Source organism: Corvus brachyrhynchos, unplaced genomic scaffold, assembly GCF_000691975.1.
Source record: "Corvus brachyrhynchos isolate BGI_N302 unplaced genomic scaffold, ASM69197v1 scaffold169, whole genome shotgun sequence".
Classification (NCBI taxonomy): Eukaryota; Metazoa; Chordata; class Aves; order Passeriformes; family Corvidae; genus Corvus; species Corvus brachyrhynchos.
This window is the reverse complement of record NW_008240030.1, coordinates 304,009-318,201: the sequence shown is the minus strand read 5'-3', so window position 1 is coordinate 318,201 and position 14,193 is coordinate 304,009. Positions and strand designations below refer to the sequence as shown.

Genomic DNA, 14,193 nt, shown 5'->3' with positions numbered 1-14,193 from the left:
CATGCAGTGCTATGCACAAACCCACCCTTCCCTCACTGCACCAGGTAGGTTCCTTCTCTAATCCGCAGGTTCTCTTCAATAATCTGTGTTTAGCTTGGGAGGACAAGGATGGAAGTAGACAATAAAGTAAAAGAGACACAAAATACAGCAGAACACAGAAACAAGGATTTCCTTATCTCCAGTAAAGAACTCAAATTACTCACAGAACTGTAAGGAAAGTAGCATTTAATCACAGGTTGAAGCATAACTAAACAGACCCAGAGGCACTGGGAAGCTTAACTGCACAAACACAGGCCAGAAGATAAAAGAAATTACCATGAGCTTGCTTGTTTAAATTTAGCAAAGCTATATGCAACTGGAAACTGATTTCCATGTGAAGTGAGAGGCAATTATAACAACAACCCACCTACGACCTGCTGCTTTCTATGGCTGCCTGTTTTCTGCTGTGTTTATCAGAAGAGCAACCTGCTTTTGACCAAATAAAGATAATCAAAAGAAAACTTCTAGTGAGTTAAAGGAGTCTCCTTCCCTCTGGATTTGAAGCAAAACATTTTACATCAGACTTTCAGAGGTACCTCTGTTTCTTTTATCTTAAAAACTGAGGTTAATTCTGGCAGTTCCACCCTGCACTTCATACAAAAGGAGTATTTCAAAGAGTCCTTCAGCCTCACTGCACTCTGCACATCAGCAGAGTCTCAAATGCTTCCTGCTTCAAGTCCTCTCCAGTCCATGGTCAGCTCCAGTATCACATTAACTCAGATAAGGACAAGTATGTCACCCACCCATTCTAAATGTGGAGCCAAAAATTACTGTCCTGGATATTGGGAACAAACACTCCAGACACTTGAGAGGAAACTGGAATTTGGTTTTCACAGGAAACCCCACAGATCTACTCTTTGGAGATTTCCACCCTGAGATATCTCTGTTGGTGCCTCTTTCCCCTACACCACTGTTCCATGATGTCTTCAGCTGATCATTATCCAGCTCACCTGTCACCCAGAGGAGGTGCAGCTGCTTATCTGTGACATCAATTTGAGTTTCTACTGCACATTTATGTCCTCCACAATCTCGGCAGCAAGGAGATATTGTGTGAAGGAGAGCAAGTTTTGTTGGGCAGCTGCAATTCCAGGAGTCTAAAACCTAGCTTGGTGTGGAGACAAGTCTAAGAGCAGGGGTATCGAAAGACAGCTCAAAGAATGCACAATAAAAAATTTCAGCAAGAAGTGAAAAGGTCTGCAGCTCTCCACAGTTTTCTTTAGTAACTACAAATGGAGGTTTTAGATCTTTGATAAGGGGATGCCTTTTTGCCTTCACATTTCTGGGGAAGGCGCCTGCTTCTAGCACAGCATGGTCATCATCAGTGATGGCAGATCCTCAGCATCTCCATGGCATAAATCCATAAAAACAGACTCTCTGTAAGTGGCACGCACATATCAAAGCAGGATTTTTCAACACTGGAAGGGTATGACACACGCAGTCCCAAATTATTTCAACATTTAGGAGTCATCCAAATTCCCTTTTTGAATCATTAACTTCCCTCCACACTGAAGCTGCCCTATTGAAAAATACGTGCTCTTAACAAACCCAGGAGATTTCAGTGATTATTCCCGTTTGGAAGCAATCACAACCTTTTCCTTCCTCCTAGATGAGGACCTGCCAGTGAAGTAAATAAAGTTATTTGCAGCTGACCTAGCAGGTCTTGGCAACTTGCACAGAGACGCTGGCTCTTTGGTAACAACATTCCTCACTTTAAACCATTCTGTGTTCCTCAACTCAGTTTCGGAGTGACTAGAAAGAGAAATTTACTGTTGCATTCAAGCCTTTTAACTTATTTTATAAAAATATATTCATTCCCTCCCTCTCTCTAGTTGCCATTCTCTTCCTTCAATGTTAGTGGTGGAGCCAGACAATGTTCTCATTTATATGCTGGCAGCAAATATTACCGGTCCCTTCTTAGCTTCCGTGTGATTTAATACACTAATTCCTAGATAGTGTAAAAGAAAGGGAGAAATCCCAAATCAGTGAGGCCATGGGATAACATGTATCCTGCTGGGCCTGACTTGTGACTTGGCAGGAGAGCCCTGAGCATTAATCATGCTGTCCCTTCCCCAGCGTGAGCAACACGACACTGCCAACTTTGTACACCCAGGCGGTTTTCTCGTCACTGATCTGCGATTTCACTTAGATTTTACCTTCTATCACGACAGGTAAATAATGTGAAATGTATTTTTACAATATTTCCATGCTAAGGTCAAAATTGGCTTTTACAACTGACTCAGCTGCATTTTCTTTTTAATAATTTCCTGGCAAACAAACTTTCTGCTGTTTGAAGTTTTGAAAGCTCATGCTTTCTTTTCTTGACATGAGAATCCTTCAGATTGTAACTGAGCAATTGAGGCATATAATGCTGGCACCACTCAGGCAGAGCATAGTAAAGCTTCTCTTTGGAGGAAAATACTTATTGCTGTTCTAACCCAGCCTAAGAATGCACCTAACACTCAGCCTCCTCTTCTACTAGTTGTGCTTTATTCAGGTTAGAACAGTGCATTCTAAGTATCTGCTATTTTGCTGCAGCCTCCTGCTCCAAACTAAGTTTGTGAGGAGACTCAGTCATCAAATGTAACTTTGAAGTCTCACCTGATGCAACACATTCAATTATTTGCTCTGTAAAGCACTGATGGAGATGTCATATAATATATTCAGCTACTGAACCCACCTGCTTTTCCAGCATATTTAAATGAAAATACAAGTGAAAGCTGGTGCTGAGGATGACAGAAATCTGTTTGATCTCTTAATAAGATAATAGCTATACAGCTTCTGAGCCAACAGGTACCACAGATCCTGGCAGATATGCACTGGCATAAGGGAATAGAGTAAACCTAGTTTGGTTTTAGAAAAATTCTGATGCCCTTAAAAAGCAGAGTGATTAATTAGAAGTCAAAAAGTCTTTTTGTTTTGGCTCAAAACATTTGGATTTGATTGTTCTGTGCACGTGGAAATGAGAAAAATCTTTAAAATGAGAAGAAAGTAGGATTGTTATTCAGTTAAGAGAGTAACTGAAGAACAAGGAAATAAATTTTTCTCTCAAAAGGCAAACAACTGACAGCAGTTCACTTATATCTGTAAAATACACACTGATCAATATGCAAATTATAGAACTGAGGTAAGAAACTTCTGGTTTTAAGCAGAAAGTAAAGAAGTGACTGAATTCTCATTTGGTCTCATTGATTATTGTTACAAGTCAGCTGTGTAGAAATTAGATATGTATTTTATCTACCTTTCACACTGAGATGGGGAAAAAAAGAAGTAAAGATTGTCAGAATTTTAAATTAACCTTATTAATCTCCATTACACTCGATGTTCTAGTTGCAATCACAGGTAGTAATTCAGGTTCCTCATTTAACATGAAATCTTAAAAAACCAATGGACTCACCTTCTGCTGACAACCCCTGGATGTTAATCCCCTTAGCAGCCAAGAAACTCAGGCATGCATCTATGTTTTCAATCTGTTCAAGAACAAACAAACAAACAAAAAAATTAAAAAAAAGGTGACACAAAAAGCAAATGTATTGTAATAATGATTCACTACCATCATCCACCACCCCTGAGTGCACTCAGACTTTGCATCCCATAAAAAGTCCCTTTGCTCACGATGTGGAAACCATAGCATGAAACCCTCTCAGTTACTGAGGTCCTAAATGGATTATTCCACTGATTATAAACTGATTCTTCCACGGGTCAGGGCTTTCTGTTATTTGCATTTGCATGAAGCAGGTTGGTTCATGCCCCAACCACCACAGGCAATCACTGCATTTCTTACTAGAGGGTCAAGGATGTTCTGCGCCAGGAACCGAAACCTACAACAAGTATAACAAACATGAAACTGAAAATAAACATGGAGGCCATTTGTTTGAGGAGGCAGATTGCCACTTGCTCTGAAGTTGACAGCTGGCAAAAGTTTCCAGCCACGCCAACAGTTGAATATAAAAGCTGTAACTGGAACCCCCAGCCGGAATGTGAAACACGCTCCCTCACGGCATTCCCCACGAGTCAGAAACACCAGGCCACTCTGGTCACTCGCTGAGTCCTGTCCCTCACACAGATGGTACAATGGAAACAAGTTTCATGGGATAAAATGAATTTTCACCAGGTAGGCACTTGTGCACAACAGGTCTGGCTGTCAGTTGCTACACACAGCTCTGGTTGCTATACACAGACTGGACCTAAACCCTACCTAAGAAAGTGGACTCCAGAGAGGCTGGATGAGTCAAGAATGTTTTCCACTCTATCTCAGCACTACAATGGGGATCTTGCAGTAGCCTCACACCTAATTTGCCACCAAGCTCCCACTGAAGCTCTGCTGTCATAACCACAAGATGCAGAGAGATGCCAGCCCCCACCTTGGACCAAAGCACTTCCACGCAAAAGCCTAAGCTTGGACACCTCTGCAAGGAACAACATTTTAAGAAATACCATGTTTTGTGTGTGGTTACACAAAAAAATTTTGGATTATACTGTTGAGCAACTTTTTTATTTAACCATGGTAATCAGCAAGTGATAAAATAGAGTCTTTGTGCTTGAACATCTCTCAAACATTGATTTAATAATTCCTGAAACATTGCAACCAAAAACTGCATCCACTGTATGCATAAAGAAGGAGACAGACACCAAGCCCCACACTTGGTCTCACGTAACAACCTTTATTCTGTGAAGTGTGGAGACATCAAAAGGAAACATGAAAATCCAGCTGCCCTGTAAGCTCCTGCCTGCCCTCAAAAAAATACACAAGTGAGAGCTAAGGCAGCATTTTAGAACCTGAGCTCCCAGCAACAGACCTGAGCTCCCTGTCCTGCTCAAAGTAATAAAAAAGGACCAGGGAAGCTGCCAGGAAACCTCCCACATGGATTTCTCTCAGGGTACATTAATTTATTGTCTATAACTATAACACTTTTCTCGCCTGTGGGGGGGGGGGGGGGTGTGAAGTTATTGGCATTGCTGAACTGTGATTTCAACAATTAGAAACACTTTTATCAACCTCATTATATTTTGAGATATAATATAAAGTACACAAAGTATATAGTACACTTTGAGTAAATGATATACTCCAAAATCCAGAGAGGTACCAAAATACATTTCCTGTACTGCTCAGACCTTAAAGCTTGGAGCAGGGTGCAGTTCAAAGGTTCATTTATCCACAGTTCAGTATGATCCAACAGTCAATTGATCCATTTCCTTCTTCAGTACTCAACCACCCTTTCAAGTTTTCAACATGGCTCTTTTATTGAGGTGATTTGGGACTTGGCTAGAAAACCAAAGTTCACCTTTTCAAGAATAAACACCACATAAAAGGATCAATCCATTCCTACTACCTGCACTTAACAAGCTGCATCATTCCAAGAACATTTCCAGACTTCCCCAGCTGTGAGCAGATGTCTCCTCTCCCAATAAGCAGGTTAGTGACTACGATAAGCAATATCTCATCCCCACTCCAAATCTGCAGCTCTCTCAGTCCTGCTCTGCTTGCTTCTCTTCCCAGGCCCCTCATCTTTGCATAAACTCTCTTTTAGGACAGAGTGAGCACAGCATTAAGATTTACATCTGGGTAGTGAGTTCCTCATCCATGTCCTCTTTCTTGGTGCTATATAGCAGTCTTTACTGATGTCCTAATCTCATCCTATTCAGATTCAAGGAGTCCCGCCTTTAAAATCATTCCATTTCTCCTATGGGATAACCCCCCAGTTTTTCTGAGCATTGTAGCCACTGAATTAAGTTACAGCACTCCCGTCCCCAGACTGATGGATGACCCTCCCTCACAGGTCTGTATCTGGACCACAGGCTGAGCAACCTGGAACCTCACTGCCACATGAAAGGTCAGATGGGCTGCCTTGCCAAGCCAGTGGTAATGCCCTGCTAAAAGCTGTGAGAAACAGGGGCTCTTGGGTGCTGTACTGGTATGGAAAATACCCTAATTCCATCAGGCATGATGAAAAAAAGTGGGAGTAACAGGGATGTGCAAAAGTAAACCCTTTATATTCAGAAAACAAAGAACTAGGATAAGATCCTGTGGGGATGTACAGCACTGCACATATGAGGAATTCACTAAAAGAATGAAACTGAAAGATATAAAGGCATCAATAACTGATAAGATTTACACAGTATCTGTGATATTAACAATGTTACATGGCAGCGTGGCAGGAATGTGAGGAATTAGTTGATTTTGAAGGAAAAACTGAGCTTGAAAAAGAAAACAGAAAGAGATTAGAGAAAATCCAAGAAGAAAGTGAAACACTGAATGAAGGATTATAGCTAAAGCGATTAAAATTTAGTGTTGGTAAGAATTCAAGGTCCTTCCCACACAACAACTGCTGGCCTGAGTCAAGAACCCTGTTCTTGGCTGAATCAGTCTAACGCCTCAGAAACCACGCTGCTTGTTTGACGAGGTGAGTTCCCAACAATGCAACGTGTCATGAATTTCACTCACAAAAGCTCCAAGGAAGGATTCTGCCTCTGGCCCCTGCTGTATCAACTATTAATGATATGAAAATCTTGTTTTATGGAGAAAGATGCCCCCAGTGCAGGCAGGGCTGGAGATAACAAGCTCTTCTGAAGCAGCAGTGTGGTAGGTAGACCATTTAGATGTGTGTAGGATAGAGGTGAAGTTTCTGGATAGATCTCAGCTAGATGGTAGGAAAAAAATTTTCCCTGTGAGAGTGGTGAGGCCCTGGCACAGAGAGCTGTGGCTGCCCCTGGATCCCTGGAAATGTTCAAGGCCAGGTTGGATGGCGCTTGGAGCAACCTGGTATAGTGGAAGGTGTCCCTGTCCATGGCAGGGAATTGGAATGAGATGGTCCATAAAGTCCCTTCCAACCCAAACCATTCTGTGATTCTCAGCAAAACCCCAATGACTCTACATCCTGGTGACTTCCAACACAAAGTACAGTTGCCTCCTTGTAATTACAGCATTCAGCAGCAAATCATCACCCAGACTCTGTAGGCCCTTCTTTTGCCAAGTCCACATATTGCTTAAACATTTAAGCAGATGTGAAAGGACTGGATTTGCCAAAGGGGAGTGGATATTTTCTGTTTCACTATGAGCTACAATTGTTTTTTGGCTGACAATTCTGATTTCTCACTTGCTTTGTTTAACACAGCAAAAGCAAAGCAGGAAAGATGGCAGCTGGATGCTCTCATTTCCTGCCTATCCAAAACAGGGGAAAGCTGTGCAAAAGAAGGAAAACCAAGCACAGCCATCCACAGTGATTATCTCACTCGGAAACATTACCAGGAGTATCCAAAACTGAGCCTTATTAAACTTCCTGGCCAAAATCATCAAATGACTTTGCAATTTTAGACTGCCACATTTAAACTATTTCAGGCGTAATCAACTATCAACATGTGCTATCAGTCCCACATCATTGTATGACAGGTATTTATTCTGAGATGTCCCTAAATGCCAACTGAGGACTGCTGAGCCCACACCAGAGGGGCTGCCAGCCTCCAGGGCTCTTCCTCCTCCTCTCTTTTAATTAGGAGATTATGAGAAAAAAACCCCCAACAGCCCCGCAGAATTAAATTTCTGTTGAGACATAAGATATCAAGTGTCATCACTCCCATTCTCATATTCAGAGAGGGAAAAGCTACCAGAAAACTTCCTCTTAACATGAATAACGTGACAAGATGGGAGCAGAAGGCATCATGGCTAAGTATTGTACGTGGAGAACTGTCCAAGACCAGATCATCACACAAGTCTTTGTTCTTGTCATATAGCAGCAATTTCAATTCCTATTCTTGCCAGAGCTAGAGAGAAAACATGCCCTGGCCTGTAAGAGCAGAACAGGATATGCCAGAAACAAATAAAAAAAACCCCAAACCCAAAATATCCCCATCCTGTAGCCCATAAATGGAGACCCACAGGTGGGCACTGACGTGTGTTGAACATTGACTATGTCAGACAAAAACCTGAATATGGAAACTGCCTCCAGCCAAAGCTGTCTGTCCAAGTCAAACACACAAGGCAAAGGATAACCAGTGCTGCCCTTGTCACAGACACGGATGTTTTTCTCAAACAAAAACCAGAATTAAACTTGTTGTAGGGTTCGTCACTTACAAACCAGGGAAGTTTCTCACACTGTGATGCAAGACCTCTGCTCCCAACTTTTACAGCGATAAATGGGGAGTTTTTATGAGCTTACCCAGAAAACCCACTTCTTATACTGAAACCAGTGCTCTCCATTGAACTTGTGGCTCAATGTTATGTGTAGGACATTAATTTTCAGAAGAAAAAAGACTGAATTCATATGAAAGTTTTTAAAGCCTCACAAACCTTTATGCAATATTTCAGCAGACTTCACATACAGTGCAGAAGCAAGGAAATAGCCTAACACAAGCTGTTTCTTAGGACAAAATCTATTCCTTGACTGTATTTTTGAATAGTCTTTTACCCTCATATTTTTATATCCTAAAGTTTAGAAAGAGCCTTAAAATCTTAAGTCATTACATTGGGAATCCTTAGAACCCTGGAGTTTTGGGGGAGGAAGGGCTCTCCATTCCAATAATACCTCATTTGCTCTATTTCCTAAACATACTTATATATAAAAAATACCAAAGCAGAACTGCAAATTCCATTTGTCCCAGAAGGATATAAATACTAAATCTTATGGCTCTGTTTAAAATAAATCTTCATTAGTAGTTATCCCAATCAAAATGTATCTTTTTAAAAAGAAAATAATGTGTCACTCCCCCAGTGTTCATCTGCTGCTCCTGACTGCTTGGATAAAAATGTCTCCCAAAATTAAGTTTCAGGCTTTTGACAGAACTTGGTGGGCACCTTCAAAATAGAATAAAAGATGTAACATAAGGGCAGATTAAGCTAATCCATATTCTGAAGCCAGGTTGTGACAGATCTACCCACAGAAACAACAATCTGTTCAAATGTACATGAAGAGTTGACTCTTCTCTTAAAATTGCCTTACTTTGGCTTTTTTAAAGACGAGGAAAGTTTGGGCACTAGTCTAAGGCTGGAGAACCAGCCTAAGCCTCATCTCGTGCATCCTCTTCTCTCTGACCCCAGTAAAACCTTTGCTATCCTGTGTTTCCAGCTCTTCCTGCAGAAATAATGGGACAAATATTCAACATTCACTCCCAACAGTGTGAATAGAAATGACGGCAGCAAAGCCCCACAGAGAAAACTGTGATTCACACTGCTCAAAATTTCTAATGACAACAAAGAGCATCCAAGGGGCACACTTGTATTGTGAATGGATTCAGGCTGTCCAGGGCAACTCCCAAGGCTTGCCAAAGCTGATCTGCTCAGGGAGGGGTACATGGAGGGTTGTAGAAATGTTCCTGCTTTATTCAGCTTTTCAGGTTTCTTTCAGGTTGTTTTTTTTCAGGTTTATTTATTTAAAACAGAAACTTTCCCATGGGGAAAAACAAAAGTAAAGAGCAATTTCTTTGAAAAATATCCCTGGAAATATTATTTTTGGATTAGCTCTTCAGGATCAGACCTCTGAAAAGTTAAAGTGGATAATTTGTGAATAATTTGAAATCTTGAGATGTTCTAAATTATGATTAAGCAACAACAAGCTTAACTTTGCAAAACAAGTATCAACAAAGAATCCTGCCTCTGGAGAATCATTAATTTAGGATATAGACTAAATGCTCTTGACAAGATTTTAGCACATACCACAGTAACTGTATTTCTTGGCACTGCATCTGTTTATGTGTAACTGAAAAGAGGAAAAGGTGGGGAGAAGCCATGGCTGTGCTCAGTAAACCCACAATGAGGACAGCAGTGACTCTCACAGATGCATTATTTCCACCTTCCCTGGCTCCTCGTGGAAGACCCTTTTCTATCTGGGGCTCCCAGGCTGAAAGTTACGTGCTGTGCAATCGGGAAAAGGGGGAATGGCTTTAAACTGAGAGAGAGCAGGTTTAGATCAGACATTAGGAACAAATTCTTCCCTGTGAGGGTGGTGAGGCCCTGGCAGAGGTTGCCCAGCGAAGCTGTGGCTGCCTCTGGATCCCTGGAAGTGTCCAAGGCCAGGCTGGATGGGGCTTGGAACAACCTGGGATAGTGGAAGGTGTCCCTGTCCGTGGCAGGGAGCTCGGAACTAGGTGGTCTTTACGATCCCTTCCAACCTGAATAATTTAACCATTCTATGATCAAATCTAAAATAACACCAATATCTAACAAAGGTGGACTCCTTCCTAAAACATCCTTGAAATCTATATAAACCAGTATTTTTCAAAGTGCACAAGTGCTTAAAAGGAAGGATTGACACTAACACCACTCAGTGCACCAAGCGCTGGCTGCTCCCTGTCCCCAAACACCAGCTCAGATGTTGAAGGCTCTGTGTATCATTAGCTTGTTTAAAAAGAACCTCCTGCAATGCAGTCACTGACAGTTGTTCATTTCTAAAAAAGGTCCCTGGGAAGGGAGCTGCGGCCACAGCCCGTTCCCAGGCGCAGCGTTCCCTCCCCGCCAGGCTGACAGGCATGCTTGTGCCTGAAGGCTCACAGCTTCACCTGTTCCCAAGGGATTTACTCCAGTGGCACCAACACATATGTGCCCCCTCCTTCCTTGCACCTGGATCCTGGATAACATCTCCTACTGAAATTCCCCTGCATAACTGCTCAGAACAAGTGCAACGATACTGCTGGTACATGTAAAAATAGCTCTGCATAAAAACCAAAAGAATAAAATGCTCTAGATATGCACTACCTTTAATCATAGCTAATTAAAATAACCATTATCACACCGTTACAGTGTATAAGCAATGGCTGGAAATGAAAGATCTGTGACAAGACACAGAGACAAAAAGTTTATTTCTCTGGACTATTTAATTCTTTGTAACAGCTATGATCTGTTTACACAGATATTCCACAGTGAAGAGCTTATCACTACATCTCCTGTAAAAAGAAAGAAACACCCAGGCATGAGAAGTAATTTCCATAAAAATAGCCTTAATTCTTACAGCACAAAGCTGAAGGAGAATAATAAATGAATTTTTACTTCCCCCATCGTCAAATGAAATCAACCTAACCTTTTCTTCTTAGTTAGAAAAGGTTCTCGTCCATGATTTCCCAGTTTTCCCCTTTTATGCCAAGCACAGCAAGAAACTATGTGTTTGCAAATTATTGCATAGAAGATATATCTATGTAATAATTTTACATCAGTAATGGTCATGGCAGAAAATTATGTTAATGGTGCTTCTAGACTTTGGGGTAGGTGTAAATGTATAAAGCTGCAGACATCTCCATATACACATGTGGAATGACCCTGGCCCCTCAATCCCTTTGCTGTTTCACGTATTTAGTCCATATGGGGGGGTAGAACCATAGGTATTCAAAATGCAATAAATCCATTTAACTGCAAAATAAATGATCAGAGAATCTAATTCTATCTTTACAGTGAAGCTTATATATTTCCTTTTTTCCATAAAAATTACTTTGTTGCTCTTTATTGAACCTCACAGTGTTTCAGAGACAGATGATGTACAAATTCTTGCATCACTGTAACGGGTGAAGAATTGAGAGTAGCCCTCTGGGGACTACGAAGGTGAGCCATTATGGGAATGAAATGAGAGTGCCAGCAGCAATGTCTCCAAAGGCACCCTATACACCCATCCAAGGGACAGAACAGGAGGCACACACTGCCTTATCACACATCCCTGCATGCTGAAAGAGTTCTGGAAGCCTTCCCCTCCAGAAATGAAACAAATCTCTGTTTAGTGACACTGCCATGCCTCATGGCAGGGAGATGTACATATTGGCCTTTCCTGATCCGGTCCAGCTCTATTTATCCTGTTATTTTCTACACAGGATGATGATGTGGTTTTATTTAGACTGCAAGCTCTGCAGCACAGAAACCTCTGATCCAACCATGCCTATCATTTTACCATGCACAAATGGTAAGCATGGCAGTGTAACAACAGTCTGGGCATCTGGAAAAAAATAGAGACAGTAAAATCAATCTTATCTTGGAGCAAGAGTCATATAAACTGAGGCTGAAGGACAGATAAGTACAAGCAATCTGGCAGATCATCTCTGTAGTAAATCATTCTTGTCTACATCACAACATGGGCTCATACACGACCAACAGAAACCCTGAGAGCTGAAAGAAAATGCTTTCAGCATTCCGGAACTTGCTATTTGGCCACGTCCCTGCACGGGCAGTTGCAGCAGCCAAGCCGGTGTCTGTCACTGGCCAGGCTGGCACAGCACTGGGGGATGTATTCCCCCTCAGCTGACCTGCAGCTGTGAGGAACTGCACCACAGGTTAGGGCCAGAAGATGCCCATCTGTTACCATGGTAACATCAAACCAGATTAAATTTCTAAACATATGCTCCTGGTAAGTTACAAGCTCCCCAGGCAAAGTGGAAGAAGTCTTAGAAGATGGGAAAGTTGCCTTTACTACATTTGCTCAGCCTTGGAGTTGGATTACTTGAGAATACATGGCTATATTTAACCCCTGGGATATGTTTCCAAAAATCCTACGCTAGGAATTCACAGAGAAAAAACGTGCTTGTGATGCTTTTGATCTTCAGCAGAGCTGCTCCCCTGAATTAGCAGCACATGCCCCCGGCAGCAGAGCCCTCTTTGGCTTTGGGGGGCTGGAGCAACAGCCTGGCAGATTTATTGCACCTTGCTATGGCAACGTTTGGACAACACTGGCTGTATAAAACTGCTCAAAACGTTTAGAGTGGGTACCTGCTCTCAAAGACCAGAGACAGAATTATTTTCCGTGAGAAAACAAGCAACTAAGAATTTATATTTTTTTTTAACACAGCAGCTCCCTCCCTTAGTGGGTATTACACACACGTAGATAGCTGCTCGGGTGATGCAGATGGTTTCAGCTCCTATCAGTCCTTCATGAATGTGCGAGCCCAGCTATCTCCTCTAAGTATGGGCCACATCACGGCAGCACTCACATTCATTACATCAATTCATTGAAGTGTTCTTGAGAAAAAGAACACAGAAATATGGACAACGTGCCCTACACACTAACTAGTAATGGAGATTTCAACATCTATGCTCTTTCGATAATCAAAGAAAAATTTAAAAATTCATGGAGCTGGGAAGGATCACACTGAGGAGGGAAGTGGGTACCTTTTTCCAACAGCTGAGTTAATATTCTCAGCACTGCTCAATTCAAAACCAAAGTCCCCACCAGGGACTGGAGAATTTCCATACAAACTGTTCCTTGTAGGTGTCACGTACATTACAAAACAGCTCATTGTCAGAACACAAGAAATCAGTCAAATATTAAAATAACAGTCAAACTCCCATTACTGGAAGTAAGGTTTCCTTGAAAATTAAGTTACTGTACTGAAAACACAGCCTTCATCTCAACTTCCATAGAGTTCTTGGGAAGAAATGCTGGCTGTGACCCACACTGCAGTAGAAGATCCCTTATTTGCAAGACAAACAGCAGTAAGGAAGAGTGAGTGATACTAGTTTACCACTACAGCTCGGTATCTGCATCAGAAAGAGACAACTCTTAAAAACTTCCTGTCAACACATGAGAAAAAGAAATACCTCACTTTTGCTATTTGAGAACAGATACTTATAGACACAAAGTGATCCTGAAAAATAATAAAGCCTGAGCACCAACCCACAGGCAAACCACAGTAATTTCCTCGCTTATTCATAGGAGGTGCTGTGGTGTTTGTTAAGCCTACGTGCCTTTCTGTTGCTCCAAATTCTTGTCTTGGGTGTCCCACAACTTCCCCAGACATGGGAAGATGAAAGTCTGGTATATCCACCCACGGATTCCCCAATTCTCTTCCTTTCAGCACGTTTCAGCTTTGCTATACTTGTACATGTATCATGTAGCATAGACAATTCACACACTTCGGGGTTTTTTATCATTTTACAAATGTAAGTGCTATGAACCTTTTTAGAAGAGGTTCATACATTCAGCACTTGCAAAGGCACCCACATCAAGAAGAATAATCTGTAGTACCCAGGACGGCAGGTACTAACCTCCCATATTCTGCAAGATGCCACATGTTAAACTCTAAAATCGTGCCCTTGAAGCAAGGAAGGAAAAAAAAGAAAAATATCTCTGTTTTTTTATAAACAAACAATATTAGCAGAAATAGCCCTACTCAGGTTTATTCCCCTAACTCTTCTTTTCAGAAGTGTGCAGGAGAGGAAACTGGCCTTGATTTATTGTCCGTCACCCAGTT

The 14,193-nt window shown here is 41.7% G+C and overlaps 1 protein-coding gene across 1 annotated transcript in view; it reads right to left on the bottom strand.

Annotated features, from left to right (window-relative positions):
* NAV2 (neuron navigator 2) overlaps positions 1 to 14,193 on the bottom strand; it is a 201,265-nt gene that overhangs the window by 125,247 nt on the left and 61,825 nt on the right. Inside the window, exon 4 of the mRNA XM_008640905.2 lies at positions 3,434 to 3,506. Within this exon, the coding sequence (XP_008639127.1) occupies positions 3,434 to 3,506 (73 nt within the window). The remainder of the gene's footprint in view (positions 1 to 3,433; positions 3,507 to 14,193) is intronic.